Source organism: Bubalus bubalis, chromosome 2 (assembly GCF_019923935.1).
Source record: "Bubalus bubalis isolate 160015118507 breed Murrah chromosome 2, NDDB_SH_1, whole genome shotgun sequence".
Lineage (NCBI taxonomy): Eukaryota > Metazoa > Chordata > Mammalia > Artiodactyla > Bovidae > Bubalus > Bubalus bubalis.
The window spans coordinates 13,154,656-13,171,565 of NC_059158.1; the positions used below are offsets into that span (position 1 = coordinate 13,154,656).

The window sequence follows — 16,910 nt, forward strand, 5'->3', positions numbered from 1 at the left end:
TCCTGTCTCAGTCACAAGTTCTGCCTTGGTTGGAATGCTTGGAATTTTTTGTTTTTTATAACAAAGTAAGTCTCTGCTTTGTAAGAAGTTTTTATGTTATAAAAAACTTTATATATATATATACACACACATATAATACATATACTTTAAATTTATATATATTAAATTTTAAGGCACTTTATTGAGGTAGGATTGACAGACCAAAAACTACATAGTTAATGTATATAGTGGAGAATTAAATATACACCTATGGAACTGCATGATGCCTATGGTTAACAATTGAATTGCATATTGAAAAATTTGCCAAGGATAGATATTATGTTAACTCCTCTTAATCACAGACACGGAGCACACACACAAACACAACAATAATAAATAAAGGGGACAGGAGGAAACTTTTGGAGGGGTTAGATATTTTTCTATTTTTACAACTTTGATTCCATAGCCCATAGGCATGTTACTCACAAACTATGGAGTAAAACCTTATGTATATGGCAAGAGACAAGATTAAATTTCAGATGGCTTTGATTTCACACAACTTCCCACCCTACCTTAAAAGAAGACTGTTTTGGAGACATAACCTTCTAAGAGGTATCCCATTATGTCTTCGTTTTTCGAGTACATTGGCCTGTTCAGTGTCTCCTTCTAAAAAATAGTATAGTTTGAGACGGTGAGAAATGAATGACTTTCTTGAAGAACACCTAGCTCTCTTGTTAGGTTGGAGCAACAGGATTTATCTATTCTCAACAGCTTCCTCCAAACGGGCTGTTGGTGTAGTTGACATTTGTGGTGTGGGATGTTTCTGGCCTGTGTCACTTCCCATCTTCCGTACTCAGGAAGCATTTGCTGGCTGCATTTCTTCTTACTGTGTGACTTGGGATTTCTCTTTTTGAGGGGAAAAATAATTCAGAATATGTTGTATGAGCAGTGTTGGGAAAAGACGGATGAGAATACGTTGTTGGTAAGATGTGTGTTATCAGCGAGGAAGTCTTGAGAAGAAAGCAGATAGTAGCTGTGTAAGCATAAACTGGGACAGGAAAGAAGTAAAATCATTCACCTTTACCTGTAACTGACCCTAAAGAGGTTTTTTTGGTTTTTTTTTTAACTCAAAAATCCTGAATTTGATGTGCAAGTTGTTTTGAATTTAATTTGCTCTTGAATAATAGGTCACCAATAGTTAATTGAATAAGAGCATGGTATCTTGAACCATATTGGTCTTTTCCCAAGAAATACCTATCGTATTGGAAGCCAATCACTGATTAGCTTCCTTTTCAATTTCTTTTTAATCAGATCTACTACTTCTCAAGGAATAGGTGATAAACCTTAAATACTTCAGGTCACTAGAGTTAGAAACTGCTGACTCTTTCTGATATGACACTAAGAAAGTTAATGCAATTAGATCTCATAGATTTTCTATCTAATCCAGTCTGTTTTTCACTCTTTTATTTTAGTACTTTCATACTAATATAATGAAACGTAAGCCACTGTGAGGCTGTGTAACAAGTGCTGAATGTGTAAAATAATTTTTTTTGCCTGAAAATTGGGAGGAAGAGAGTCTGGATCTTCTGGAAGGAGAGGATATAATTATTTTTGTGGCCAAATTTATCAGAATTGCCCATACTCGTTTAAGGAGAAGGGTTTGGCAACCCACCCAGTATTCTTGCCTGGAGAATCCCCATGGACAGAGGAGCCTGGCGAGCTACAGTCCATTGGGTCGCAAAGAGTCAGACGTGACTGACTGACTAAGCACGCATAGTCTTTTAAAATAGTAAGAACTTAAAGATTTTGCTTTTATTTAATCAGAAGATATTATGAATAAAAATAAAGATATTATGAATATCTTTATATGATATTTTAATGATTTTATCTTTATATGATTTTTATATGAATAAAAATAAAGATTATGAATAAAAATCTAATGGAAGGGCTTCCATTATAATTTTTGTTTTTTGGTGTAGAAATATCCTTTCCTATAGTCATGCTACATGTAGAGACAGATTTTATTCTTGTACAGTTTCAGTGATCTTATGATAGCTGTAGTCATGGAATTCAGGTCTCCTTCCATCTTTTTTTCCCCTCTCTCTCTCCCCTTCTTATAGCCCTCTCTCCTTGCTCCATCTCTCCACATAATATCCGTCTGTGAGGCGGTTCTGGTGTAATGGGACAGCACTGGACTTGGCCTCAAAAGATAGAGGTTTGAGTTTTGCTGTGTTGTGTATAAACTCTGAGAACTTTGGCAGATTGTGCAGCTTCTCAGGACCTCAATTCATCTGTAAAGTGAAGGAAGTGATCATTGCGGTTGTAAAAGATTAAATAAAGCAAGGCATGTGAAGGAACACAACACTGATACCATGTTGAAAAAATTTTTTATTGGGATAGAATATGCAAAACAAAATTTACCATTTCAACTGTTTAACGTATAATTCAGTGACATTATAATCACAACATTCAAAAGGTTGTGCAGCCATCATGCTTTCTATTTCCAGAACTTTTTCATCATTCCAGAAACTCTGCACTCATTAAGTCATGACTCTCCATTTGCCCTTCCTCCAGCTCTTGGTAATCACCTTTCTACTTTCTGTCTCTGTGAAGTTGGCTGTTCTAGGTACCTCATATAGATAGAATTATAAATATTATAAATACAATATTTGCCCTTTTGTGTCTGACCTATTTCCCTTAGCATAATGTCTATAAGGTTCATCCCTGCTGTAGCATGTGTCAGATTATCATTCCTTCTTCAGGCTAAATAGTATCCCATTGTATGCTTATAACACATTTTGTTCATTCATTCATTGATTCATTGATGGACATTTGGATTGTTTCTTTCTACCTTTTGACTATTGTGAATAATGCTACTATGAATATGGGTGTGCAAGTATCTGTTTGAGTCCCTGCTTTCAATTCTTTTGGGTGTTCACCCAGAAGTGAAATTGCTGGGTCATATGGCAATTACGTGTTTAACTTTTTGAGTGATGTTCTAAGTGTTTATTGAGTCTGTTAAATTGATCTTAGCAATGCCATTCCAAAATGGTGTGTCTGTTCATAGTATTTTAATTTCCATAGGTCACTTGAGTGAGTCAGGACAGTGAGGTCACCTTACATTTCGGAACTCCAGGGAAAGCTTGTCAAGGTGGCTAGCTCTCTAGCCCATGGCTCTCAGAAATGCACTCGCTGTACGTTTAGATCACTGAGGGGGAGGATTTGCTGCGTCCTGATGTTGATTAAACAATAGCTGTATCAATGGATGTTTTCTGCCTTGGGCCTTTCTGTAGGGATTGAGGAGACTGAAGGAGGCTGAGGACAAGCTGATGGGCTCAGTGGGTAGGCTCCACTGTCTGACCATGACGGCCGCTGAAAATCCCACGCCTGGAGACCTGGCCCTGGCGCCCCTTGTCACTTGCAAACTCTGCCTGTGTGAGCAGTCTCTGGACAAGATGACCACGCTCCAGGAATGCCGATGCATCTTTTGCACAGCTGTAAGTTTTCCTTGATGCTTTCATCATGAAAAAATATGAAGGGAAAAATTGTGAAAGTATAGGAGATATTTCTGTGGCTCAGGAGAAGCCAAATTACCCTATGATCCTGCTTGGGAGAGCGAGTCCATGTTTGGATAAGATTCCAAATACTGTTTTGAATGCTAAATCTGATAGTTGCTGGGGTTTAGGCAAAGTGTAACATGTGTATGAAATTTAATTATTGGTTGCGTAAGCTGTGCCTTTCTATTCTTAACGCTTTAGCTAAGGAACAAAATAGAGACATTTTTAACTTGCCTTAGTTAACTACCATCTGTAAGAGGCTCATCAGGTGTTTTGAATGATGGAGAAATCAGGTAGCAATTTGCTGAATTTTCTTTCATCTCCGTGCTCATCTCCTACAAAGCGCATGGTATGCAACTGTTTTACTTTGTTAAATCTCCTTTTTAATTTTTTTTTCTATTTTCACAATATTCTGAATGCTGCTTATTCCTCATAATAGATATCACCCTATAGATCTTCAAGGGTGGACTTGTCTCTTTTAGTTTGACACTTTGGTATCCGTGCTGGTGACCTTGATGGCATGTATGCCTGAAGGTTGGTTGGTTAAAGAATGTGCTAAGTTGCTTCAGTTGTGTCTGACTCTTTGCGACCCTATGGACACAGTGGTTAAAGAATAAAGATAGGAAACAGACTGATGGGTTCCATGGGATTACTAGAAGTATGAACCAGGTGATCTTGTTCAGATTTTCATTTATTCAAGCATTTTTTGAGCTCTTACTGTGTGCTAGTGAGAACTCCTCACAGAAAAGATGTGCACGTTGAAGGAACTGGCCAGGAGTTTGGTGGAATCTGGGTGGCTCGACGCCGCATACTGCAGGAGAGCCTCACCTGCTTTAGAAGTGGGAGCAGGCTTCGTGAGGGCCATGCTGTCTGCCCTGAGGCTGTAAACAAGAGACTGTAAGCTGATGCCCTTGGGCCGCACCTGGCCTCAACACATTTCTGTTTGTGTCTCCCATTGGGAAATTTCAAATAACGATAAATTTTTCATAAAAAAATGAAAACGTAGTAAGATAGAGCTTCTCTGGGCCTGTATTCATAGACCCAGAACTGAAGAATCTTTCCTCTCTTTATGGCACTCACCTCTCTCCTGTGTGTTTGAATCAGCTACCCTTTCCCCTCCCCTTGGAAAACATGATATCACATTTTATTATTGCTACAGCTGAATCAGCTACCCTTTTAAACTAAGGATGGATTAAGAGTCAACTAGAAAGAGTGCTGGGCAACTCAGCATGGTGGAGCGAGGGCCTGATGCCTAAATTACAATAATCACTGTTTATCTTTGCTTTGGGAAGGGACCTTGTATAGTCCAATGGCTAATATTTATTATACAGTAAATGTAATAATCACCAGACAAATGTGGGTTTAATAGCCCTGACTTGTGAGGGAAATCAACCAGTTTAGTTACAGTAGTCACTGCTCAAATCAAGGGGAGTGAGAAGAAAGGAATTATTTAGGAAGTTCTAGAATCATTTATAAAAAGGCATTTTACTAAGCATACTTTAAAAAATAGTTAAGGTGAAATAAATTTTACTCCATCTCTTTTTTTTTCTTAATTTATTCAACTAACGTGACACATTTTCCAGCTAGTTTATATCAGTTTTCTTAAATTCTTTTGGACTGAAGATTAGAGTAGAGAGAAAGCTTGGAATAATTCTTAGGTAAAAAAGGAAAGTGAGTAAAATCCTTTCCTTTTGTTTTGAACTGTAGCATCCAAAGATGGCAAAGAATAGTATCATTTATCCCTTCATTCAACAGATATCTAGGTATCTAGTAAGCAGCATCTTTGTTCTGGGAATTGTTCTAGGCAGTAGGATGTAGCAGAAAACAAAACCCAGCTGAGTTCTTTGCTTTTAGGATCTTATATTCTATCAAAAGAGTTACATGATAAATAGTAACTTTATAGAGTGGTGGGAAATAGGGGCTTAGAAAAAAAGAGCAGGAGGTTAGGGGTGTGGGGCCAGGGTGTTCAGTGATAATTGGGTAGACGGAGGAGGTGGTGGGAAATAGGGGCTTAGAAAATAAAAGAGCAGGAGGTTAGGGGTGTAGGGCCAGGGTGTTCAGTGATAATTGGGTAGACGGGAGGAGGCTTCAGTAAGTGTGTGTGTGTATATTCTTTACTCAACATTGATGCACAAATTTGAAAAAAATTTCCCTCACAAGTCAAGGGTATTAAACCCACATTTGTCTGGTGATTGGGCTTCCCTTGTGGCTCAGCTGGTAAAGAATCTGCCTGCAATGTGGGAGACCTGAGTTCGATCCCTGGGTTGGGGAGATCCCCTGGCAAAGGGAAAGGCTACCCACTCCAGTATTCTGGCCTGCAGAATTCCATGCACTGTATAGTCCATGGGGTTGCAAAGAGTCAGACACAACTGAGCGAATTTCACTTGTAAAACTTGTTGTTTGGTGATTATTACATTTATTGTATAATAAATATTAACCATTAATATCAAATATTAATCAGACCATACAAGGCTTCCCAAAGCAAAAATGTGATTATTGTAATTTAGGCATCAGGCTCTCCTTCTACCATGCCGAGATGCCCAACTTAGTTTAAGTAGATGCTCAACTCTTCCTGGAGAAGGCAATGGCAACCCACTCCAGTACTCTTGCCTGGAAAATCCCCTGGACAGAGGAGCCTGGTAGGCTGCAGTCCATGGGGTCGCTGCGAGTCAACTGAGCAGCTTCGCTTTCACTTTTCACTTTCATGTATTGGAGAAGGAAATGGCACCCCACTCCAATGTTCTTGCCTGGAGCATCCCAGGGATGGGGGAGCCTGGTGGGCTGCCGTCTGTGGGGTTGCATAGAGTCAGACACGACTGAAGCGACTTAGCAGCAGCAGCAGCAACTCTTCTAGTTGACTCTTAATCCATCCTTAGTTTAAACGGGTGTTTGTCCTGGTTCTTCCTCATCTTGTCAGCGTGAGTTGCTTTACAGGAAGTGAGGAAATGGCCTTGTCATCACAGGGCAGCTTCAGTTTCCTTTGGTCTTGCTTTGTTTCAGAGTGTTGTGCTTCAAAACTATTTTCTTTGACTTTCTCACATTGGTTTCAGAGCCTTGCTAATCCTTGAAACAAATGAGTCAGAAGCAATGTTTGGTTAAAGCTGGAATGGAAATTTTTGTCTGAAGGTTACTGATGTTTAAAAGCAGGGTATGGGATTCACTTTTTCAGAGATCTCATAGAGCAGAAGTCAAATGTGTGCATCATTGTTGGGCAAAGAGTACACACACACAAGCAAAGGCCGTATTTCATATCCACAAGGAACTGACGCCTCTCTATTATTGTTTCCGTAGATCTAAGTTCCCAGTTAAAGACTGCACAAATAGTTCTTATTTCTCCTTTAGCAGTTTGGGAGTAGGGGTTAATACAATTAGATTATTCTGTCATCTAGATCCATACATCCCCATTGTTGGGGAGTATGTAAAAGTAGAAGGTCAGATGGCTTGGTATTTTTGTATTTTCTAACTTGGGAACTCTATATAGCTATAATTATGAACCTTCCCTGGCTTCCCAATGTGATTGATCAAAATAGTAAGCTCTATTGCGCTTCTCTGGTGGATCAGGGGTAAAGAATCCACCTATAATGTAGGAGATGCGGCTTTGATCCCTGGGTCAAGAAGATCCCGTGGAGAAGGAAATGGCAACCCACTCTGGTAGTGTTGCCTGGGAGATCCCATGGACAGAGGAGCCTGCTGGGTTGCAGTTCATGGGGTCGCAAAAGAGTCAGGTGTGACTGAGTGACCACACCACCACCATGTGTCTGATGACATTAGTCTATAAATTTGCAGTTCATACCTGAAGTACTTCACCTGAAATACTATTGTAACTTTTTTGTTGAAGCTCTTATCTCTTTCTTCATTTTAAAAACTGGTTAAAACATGTGTCTAAGAGTTACTGATGTGAAAAACCAGTTAAAAAATGTGTCTGATCCGCTGGATTTTGATTTGCATTCAAATTAAAGGTATTAAATGTGTTTTGTGTTTTCAAGGCTGAAAAGAAACCTGTGACATCTTAAAATAAGCCATATACTCCTAATTTCCAATTTTAGTATGATCGGATGCCATTTTCCCAGTTATTGGCTGGGAAAGCCCTCTTGTGCATACCGTATATTTAAAATGGTCTTGCTAAGAGAGTTCCCTCTTCCCCCTCTCTTGAGAGGAATGTCTACATGTAATGGTTCTCCTGCTAGATATAGTGCTGTATTTTCACCATTTCAGTGAACTTTTCTCCATTCTATCCTTGTCTTGTTTCCCCTAAGAAACAGTATGATCCGTGTGCGTGGGGAGAGCAGAGTGGACAGAGATGAGGTGTCTGACTTGCCCATTGGCTGTTAGCCAGCTCAGATCTGGCCTGTAAGTAGCTGCTCCCCAACCCACGTGTATTCTGTGAACCTCCAGCTCCGTGAAAGAGATGATCCTTGCATAAAGTGTTTCAGAGTCAAATTAGCTTGGAAGCGGATATATTTTACATTCCTCTCTTGGAGGCTTGCAATGCATGTTTGCATTTTAGAGACTCTGTGAAACCTGGTGGTTAGAAAGAAAGCAAAGGGACATAGTTGAACTTCTCCTGATGAAGTATTTCTGTTCTGTTAATGCTATCCCCCCCCCTTTTTTTTTTTTTTTTAAAGTGGAATACCTTTTAATTTCCCTACAACCAGTGCATCGAAGAATATTGCTTTAACTTATTCCATGGAGGTAGTTCTTGATTTAATGACATCCAGAGAAAGGAATGTGATAGACGTTGCTTCAAATAATCCTTTGATTTGTCTAGTTTCTTGTTAAAAGGAAGCTTTACCATGTTCTGTTTGGGAAGATAGTTTCTGTTAGACTTTTTGCTCAGATTTAGCATAGAGAAGAAAATATTGTATAAAGGAAGGAAAGCTGAATAATCAGGACAAAAATGGGTGGGGCTCTCACTGGCCTGACTGAGGTCATGAATCATTAGGTGTATCATGGAGCCAAAGAGGTTGATGCTGTGGGGTTACAGAGAGAGGTGTTGCAAGATTACTTGTTCTTTTTTTTTCTTAAAATTTTTTTTTAATTTACTTATTTTTAATTGAAGGATAATTGCTTTACAGTATTGTGTTGGTTTCTACCAAGCATCAACAAGCATTGCATGTTTTTGAACTTAAAGGACAAATATCTCAGGGATGTTAGTCTACTGACTGATAATGTGGAAGAAGTCTCTCTCTCTCTCTCTCCCCGCCTCCCCCGTGGATTTAAATAATGCAACTTTCCTAGCTTTTGCAACACACTCTTTCAGATAATAACACACAATTATAATTCAAGTGAAAGGAAAAAAATTTCACAAAAATCGGTTATCAAAGGAGGGAAAATTTGTGGGTTTCTCCCTTGTGAGCAATATTTGCCTCTCTGATTTATTTTGGAAGCTATTTCTGTCAGCCATGAATTAAAGAATAATGAAAACACAGTTGTTGCTTGTTTTTATAACCTAGATAATTTCACCTGAAAAGAGTTGGTATGTTGGCATGGCCTATTTACCATTCAGATTAAAGACAGGATGTGCTGAGCAAAAAGAAAATAAAGTCCAGCCATATTCTTGCCTTTTTTCCATTACATTTTGTTGGCCCTAAGTAGTTAGAGCTCCTTTTACTATTCATTTCTCAGAGCCAAATGGATTTTCCAGTGTTTAAAAAAGTGAGAGGAAATATAAAGCTTTTTAGACCAAGCCCTTCTTTTCCTTGGGGCCTGCTGGGTGACCTTTAAGCAAAGCCCACATATGGCCTGGGAGACATCTGACAGTTTGGAAGATTTGCTGTGTGTGTGCATGCGTGTGTGTGTATGTTTCTGAGTACGTACACACACACACATGTGCACCCACACCGACTGTGTGCTGTGTGTAGGGCTTCCCAGTGGTGCTAGTGGTAAAGAACCTACCTGCCAGTGCAGGAGATGCAAGAGACATGGGTTCAATCCCTGGGTCGGGAAGATCCCCTGGAGGAGGGCGTGGCAATCCACTCCAGTATTCTTGCCTGGAGAATCCCCATGGACAGAGGAGTCTAGTGGGTTATACTCCATAGGGTTGCAAAGAGTCAGACATGACTGAAGCTACTTAGCACCTTCAAATGATGCAAAAAACGAATAGTGGTTCTTTCCTGGATTCAAACCAATACCTGCATAAAGAGAAGGGAAGGTCATTTTTCTATTCCCACCTCCATTCCTCCCTTCCAGTGTCACATGCATGATGATTAAAGTGCAGACACAGAGCTAGGAAGACCCAGGCTCATGTTCAGGCTTTGCTGTTTACTGGTATATGACTTTAGGCAAATTCTTGGCTTCTATAAAACTTAGTTTTTCACCTATAGCATGGAAGGAGGGGGTAGTGGATGGTAGTACCTATCTTAGAGTGTTATAGGCAGCATCCAAGGAGAATCCCCAGGGACTTCCCTGGTGGTCCAGTGGTTAAGACTTCATCTTCCGATGCAGGAAGTGTGGGTTTGATCCCTGGTTGGGGAGCTAAGATCCAACATGCCTAGTGGTCAAAAAAACCAAAACACTAAACAAAAGCAATATTGTAACAAATTCAATAAAGACTTTTAAAGAGAAATTAGCACAGTCCCAAGCCCCTGGTAAATTAACATTATTATTCCTCTCTTTCCTAAGTTCTGTCAGGATGCTGAGCTGTTCTGTTTTTCAAAAATGTTTTAGAGGAAGGAATCCTGTAACGACTTGACTCGCTTCCTCATTAGCCTTTTATAAAGAGGTGGGTATATAGGTGATTTCAACTCACTGCTATTCTGCAACACCCACAGACTAGAGGTTAGGATTGAGAAAGAGAAGTTTCTCTTTTGGATTTGTCCAAAGAGTGGCTCCTGGCTGGATGTTTCAACTGAAGACCTCCAAGAAGGACTTAGACAAGAAACAAAGACCCAGTACAACTTGGAAAGTGAAAACAGGAATGCATTTCTGGTGGATGCAGATGATTGACATGGAAGAATGTCTCAAACTATGAATACTGTTAAGAGCTGCTAACCCCCAATAAGAATATCATAATTGCATTACTTATTGTCTTGATATATTTACTATCATTTTAAGCATCTTTTATTGCGAATCTGTGGAACTGCTGAAAATAACAAGGCATCTTACTCCAGCAGTGTTTTAGAACAATTTTCCTTCTCCTCTTCTGGCTTTCCCAGGTGGTGCTAGTGGTCAAGAACCCACCTGCCAAGGCAGGAGAAGGTAAGAGATGTGAGTTTGATCCCTGGGTTGGGAAGATCCCTTGGCGGAGGGCATGGCAACCCACTCCAGTATTCTTGCCTGGAGAATCCCATGGGCAGGCAGGAGATTTAAGAGACACCCCATGGCAGGAGATACAAGAGACACAGTTTCAATCCCTGGGTCAGGAAGATCCTCTGGAGGAGGGTATGGCAACTCACTCCAGTATTCTTGCCTGGAGAATCCCATGGACAGAGGAGCCTGGCAGGCTACAGTCCATAGGGTTGCACAGAGTCAGACAGGACTGAAGTGACTTAGTATGACTCTTCTGGTCATACGACCTGCCAGCCTTTCCTGATGCTTTAAAAATCTCCAGCTCTTTGGATTCCCTTGTCTTCTTCTAGTATTAAGTAGGCAGAAGTAAATTCTGCCAGGTCAGCACCCTCTCTTGCTCTGGCTCTGTTGGTTTCTGATACTAAAATATATGGACTTGGCAACTTGGTTTTATGTTCTCCCTTAATTTTATTATCTTGGATGATTGACAGTGAGTTGGTGAATTTGTCTTTGTTTGTTTGCAAATGACTTCAATGTACTTGCTGCTTATGTTTGTTTAGAGTTTTAATGATAGAACTATGATGACTTTTGTGTCTGTCGGGTAAGCTGCTGGTTTAAAAGCACAAATTTTGGTACTCTGCTTTTCTACTGACAACTGAGCAACTGCAGGTCAGATAGCATCTGAGAATTAAGAGCAAAGTGTAGCAGCCTGAGAAATGGATTAGAGATGACGCAAGGGGGAGGTGGCTTTCTGAACCTATGATCTCATCCATTGCCTAATGGTTACCACGTCCTTATTCAAGGAGAGTGGTAAAATGTGGTCGGAGAAAAGAGCAGCAAAGAGAACCTTATTCGTAAGTCCCTAATGATGGTGTCTTGGCATCACAGTCCTGGAATTGGAAGTCACCTTAGACCCAGTCCCCCACCCTTCTCATGAAAGAAGTTCTTTTCCTGAATGCCAGAAAATGGCTTGACATTTAGGAGACTAGATGTCAAATCTGGTTGTCTGGGCTTCATTTATTCAACACAGGTTTATTGTGCCATGCATCATTCTGATGGTGACGATTCCGTAGTGAATAATCAGATTAGGGTCTGGTTTTTCAGAGAGGTCACATGTCAGAGAAAGACACAGACAAAAACAAGTTAGTCAGAAGTCAGATGATGATATGGGCTCCCAAGACAGAGCAGGGGGAGGGGGATAGGAAAGTGAAAGGAGAGGGCGTTTCTATCTTAGGTGGTCAGGAAAGTCTCACTGACAATGTGTTATAGTCAGTGTTCTGTATTCTGCAGATGCAAAATGCAGGGGTACAGTGGGTCAACGGTACTATGCCGTATTATATAAGGGACTCAAGCATCTATGAATTTTGTTATCTGCCGGGGGTCCTGAAACTAACCCACCCCATGGAGGCAGAGGGATGACTGTACGTAAGCAAAGACCTGGAGAACCTGGAAACTACTGAGTCTACCAATTCAGATGCTAATCTCATCTGGAAACACCCTCACAGACACACCTAGAAACAATGTTTAACCAAATACCCTGGTATCCTGTGGCTGAGTCAAGTTACACATAAAATTAACGGTCACAGTTACCCTGCCAGCTGCACAGAAGATGAAGTGGGTTGCCATTTCCTTCCTCAGGGCATTTTCCTGAACCAGGGATAGAACCCAAGTCTCTTGCATCTCCTGCATTGGCAGGTGGATTCTTTACCACCGTGCCACCTGGGAAGCCCACAGGGCCAGGGTGAAAGCATGTGAACTGGTTAGACAACTTCCCTGGTGGTTCAGAAGGTAGAGAATCTGCCTACAATGCAGGAGACCTGGGCTCGATCCCTGGGTCGGGAAGATCCCCTGGAGGAGGAAATGGCAACCCACTACAGCATTTTTGCCTGGAGAATCCCATGGACAGAGGGGCCTGGCGAGCTACAGTCCACAGGGTCGCTAAGTTGGACATGACTGAGCGACTAACACTTTCATGATAATCCAGGTCAGAAATGATAGTGGATTGGGCCAGCAGGTGCTAGACATTTATGTCTTTGGGTAGTCTGAGTCTTCATTTTCTTTTATATACTTTAGGGAAAATAATAAATCTATAACCTTTAAGGTTGGAGAGAAGAGTGCAGTAGATAATCTGGATAAAGCACACAGTACAGTACCTGGAATACACCAGGCATGTGAAGTTCTACTGCCTTTGGTATAATCATGTAGATTTTGAGACAAACAACAACACTGGCTATTCAGTGATTAGAAATTCTAATTCTAAACTATATTTTTCTTCTGTATTGAGTTGAAGCCTGTTTCTATATAAATTATTGGAGAAGGAAATGGCAACCCACTGCAGTATTCTTGCCTGGGAAATCCCATGGACAGAGGAGCCTGGTTTGGGCTACAGTCCATGGGGTCGCAAAGAGTTGGACACGATTGAGCATGCACGACTGGCTCTTTATAAATTCTACCTATTAGTATGAGTTCTGTTCTTTAGAATAAAATGGGTTGAAATCTAATTTTTTTCCTACTCACTGGCCCTATGTTATTTGAATGAAGGTTATCTTTCTGTTAGAGGCCAAGAACAAGGTTACTCATTAAAAATTCACCCACAGGGCTCTGCCCAATGTGGGAATATTAATCAATTTGTTCCCCCCTCCCCTGCTTTGGTTGACACAATTCTTTTGGAGCAAGCTTCATTTGCACAACATTCTTGACTTTGATCATTGGTTGAACAACTACTTCAGGCTTTTCTGCTTTCTCTTAGAAAAAACCATGTGGTATCAGGGTAGAGTATGGAACGAGATTTAATTTCTTTTTCACAGAGAAGGTTATGAAAAGATGGCATATTGTCATTTGTCCCACCTGGACTTGAAGTTCACGAGGGCTGAAATGCAGGAAAGCAACTAAGTATCATTAATCATCATTGTTATTGTCATAATAGCAGCAGCAAGCTTTTATCCAACTTAGGGCGAGGTGTCATTCCAAGTACTTTCACTTTTCCTCTTTATAATTAATGACCCAAATCGGTCATGAAAAATATCCCCATTTTAAAGCACATGAAGTATATAACACCATAATTGCCTGTTTGTGAGTGTAACTGTTTTGGGGTGGGGGAGGGATTTGTGTGTCCATGTTTTGAGCCCCACTCAGCCATCCCAAGCAAATCATTCACCTAACTGCCCATCTCTAAAAGTACTGGGATGAGGAGGGGCATCTGTGCCAGCTCCAGGTGGTATTCCAGTTAACTTCAAGTACTTCCTCAACATTTGCAGTAATTGCAGGATGACACGCGGAAGATTTTTGTTCCTCATTTATTTCTATAGAAATAGAAAGCCAACAGGCAAATGAAGGCCCCCAGCAGAAGCGTGAGAAGAAAAAGTTGTTTGGCTGACTTCTCTCTTCTCTTCGCTTGTCAATTCAGAATGGCTTTCAGTCTTAGACTGAGACCTCAGCCCAATGCAGAGATTGTGGTGATCAGCTTTCTATATGCTGATGGGGGTAGAGAATTTAATTACTAGAAATATGGTGACATTGCAGTAACTTTTATTGTCTTCTCTCCTAGTCCATATTCGTTTTCTCCTTTTTAAATTAAAGACTCATTTCTAATCTTAAATGTTAACATGAACTGGCATTAAAACAGAAAATCTTTCGAAGTATTGATGATATGAACGGTCTACCTGTGCCCTCTTCTAGACTCCTTCTCTGTGCTAATATATAGAAATATATAAGTGTTAGTCATCAGTCTTGTCCAACTCTTTGCGACCCCATGAACTGTAGCCCTCCACGCTTCTCTGTCTATGGGATTCTCCAAGCAAGAATACTGGAGTGGATTGCCATTCCCTTCTCCAGAGGATCTTCCCAACCCAGGGATAGAATCTGGGTCTCCTGCATTGCTGGCAGATTCTTTACTGTTTGAGCTACAGGGAAGTCCTTATAGAAATACATGGATGGATATATATTCATAGACATCATTTAATAGAGAAATGGTATCTGTAACTTTTTTTAAAATAAATTTAACCTAGTGTTTTGTGGACATGTTTCAATGTAAGAATATAAACATCTCCCTTCATTTTTAAGTATTGCATTATGTTCTATGGTATGCTATATCAAAATTTTATCTAACTAGGCCCCTACTAATGATGGGCCAGTTTTTGCTCTTAATAAATGAACTTTTTTGTACTTATATAAATATGAAAATATAGCTAAGATGAATTTCTAGAAGTAGAATTGCTGAATCAAAAGGAATGTGCATTTTAAAGCATCGTGTGTTGCCACATTGCCTTTCCAGAGTGTTATGCCCGTTTACGGTCCCACCAATGGTGTAGAAAAAACCCTTTCTTTGATATTCTGGGTATTTTTTTGAAATTTTCATCTTCTCTAATCTGATGTGAAAAAAACATGTTTCATCATTTAATCTTGGCTTCCTTTTTTAAAGGAGGAAGTTAATTACAGCCAAACAAACTCATTTCATAAATCTATCTCTCAAAAAATATACGACTTGTCCAATTCCAGGACAGTTTCAGCTGATTTTACACGTTGGTATTCATGGTACTATCAGGTTAGAAAAATGGGCGTTGTCTGGAAAAGTATACACATAGGAGACATGAATGAATGAAAATGTAACACAGTAGTGGTCCTAAGGTGATGAAAGATGTGATATCTCACATACACACGCACACAAACTCTATGTTCAGTGATAAGACGTTACTAAGTAGGAAAAGGAACAAAACAGTTCAGACAAGTGACAGCTGAAACTGTTGTGACCTCTAAAACACGATTTTCTGAACATTTAGGTTAATAAGAGATTGGTTAGGATGTGGATTTCAGATACACATCAGGCCTCTTGGAATCAGGCTAGTCAGTGCCCTGTTTTGTGGACATAGATAGCTCTATGTTAACTGAAAGCCTCGATGGTTTTGAGTCATTTCCCATCCCCAGTAAGGAGATCCTTTTGGTTCACTTCTTCTGGAAAGCACATGTGTTGTTAGCCACATGAATGTAGGATTTTAACTCAATCTTTTTGGCCCTATTTCCCTTTAAAAAAGAAATCAAGGAAGGACAAGCAGGAGCATGTGGTACCTACTAGGTAGTGTGTGTGTGTGTGTGTGTGTGCTCAGTCGTATCTGACTCTTTGTGACCCCATGGACTCGCCAGACTCCTCTGTCCTGGAATTTTCCTGGCAAGAATACTGAAGTGGGTTGCCATGCCCTCCTCCAGGGGATCTTCCCCACCCAGGAAGACACATCTACATCTCTTGCGTCTCCTGCATTGGCAGGCAGATTCTTTACCACTACGCCACCTGGAAAGCCCAGGTAATATGTGTATTGCAAGAGAACTATTTCCCCCCATTTCCTCTTACCCTGCAGTTTGCAGATCAAGAAACCAGTGCAGAATTAAGCTGCTTGCCCCAGGTCCATGCTCTTCGTTCCTGATTCGTAGGGTATCTTGGATGAGACAAGAAACAATCTGTGAAAATATATAACATACTGCCTAGCACATTGTATGTACTCTCTAAATTTTATTTGTTAGCATGAATGATGGATGAGGCCCGTATTAGGTTTTTATGATCCTAAAAGTTTGTAAAACTGGACAATATCTTTATAATGCAAAACTGACAGCTGTTTGTTTTTTTTTTTAACGTACATAAAAGGTTATTTTAAAGAAGATGTAAGTAGCAAATGACTTTAAAAAATCCAGGGGGTTCCAGAGACCAGAGTGGACATGCATAATCTGAACACACTGGTGGCCATAGCCCCAGGTTGAAGGGATTGAGGGATGCTATAAACTTTCAACTCTGTAACCTCAGGCAAGTTATTTGAGGAAATTTAGGGCTTAGAGTTTAAGAGCTCTGGTTTACAAACACCTGGAAGCTTCAAGTGCACTTAGTATATATTCAGATGCTGAAACTGAGTTCAAGCCGAGACTACTTAGTTCAAAAATGGGTGTTCTTTCACCTTCCTCCTGCATCTTGCTTGTGGAGTTACTAGTGTTCCCTAGAGGATGTTGCACCCCACTCCAGTACTCTTGCCTGAAAAATCCCATGGGCGGAGGAGCCTGGTAGGCTGCAGTCCGTGGGGTCACTAAGAGTCGGACATGACTGAGCAACTTCACTTTCACTTTTCACTTTCGGGCATTGCAGAAGGAAGTGGCAACCCACTCCAG

The 16,910-nt window shown here is 40.4% G+C and overlaps 1 protein-coding gene across 3 annotated transcripts in view; it reads left to right on the forward strand.

The window, feature by feature from the left end:
* Positions 1-16,910, forward strand: part of RNF144B (ring finger protein 144B) — a 146,199-nt gene that overhangs the window by 79,333 nt on the left and 49,956 nt on the right. For all 3 annotated transcript variants that reach the window (XM_006072525.4, XM_044927597.2, XM_006072523.4), the window contains exon 2: positions 3,273-3,476. In XM_006072525.4, coding sequence (XP_006072587.1) covers positions 3,309-3,476 — 168 coding nt within the window. In that variant the 5' untranslated portion in view covers positions 3,273-3,308. The remainder of the gene's footprint in view (positions 1-3,272; positions 3,477-16,910) is intronic.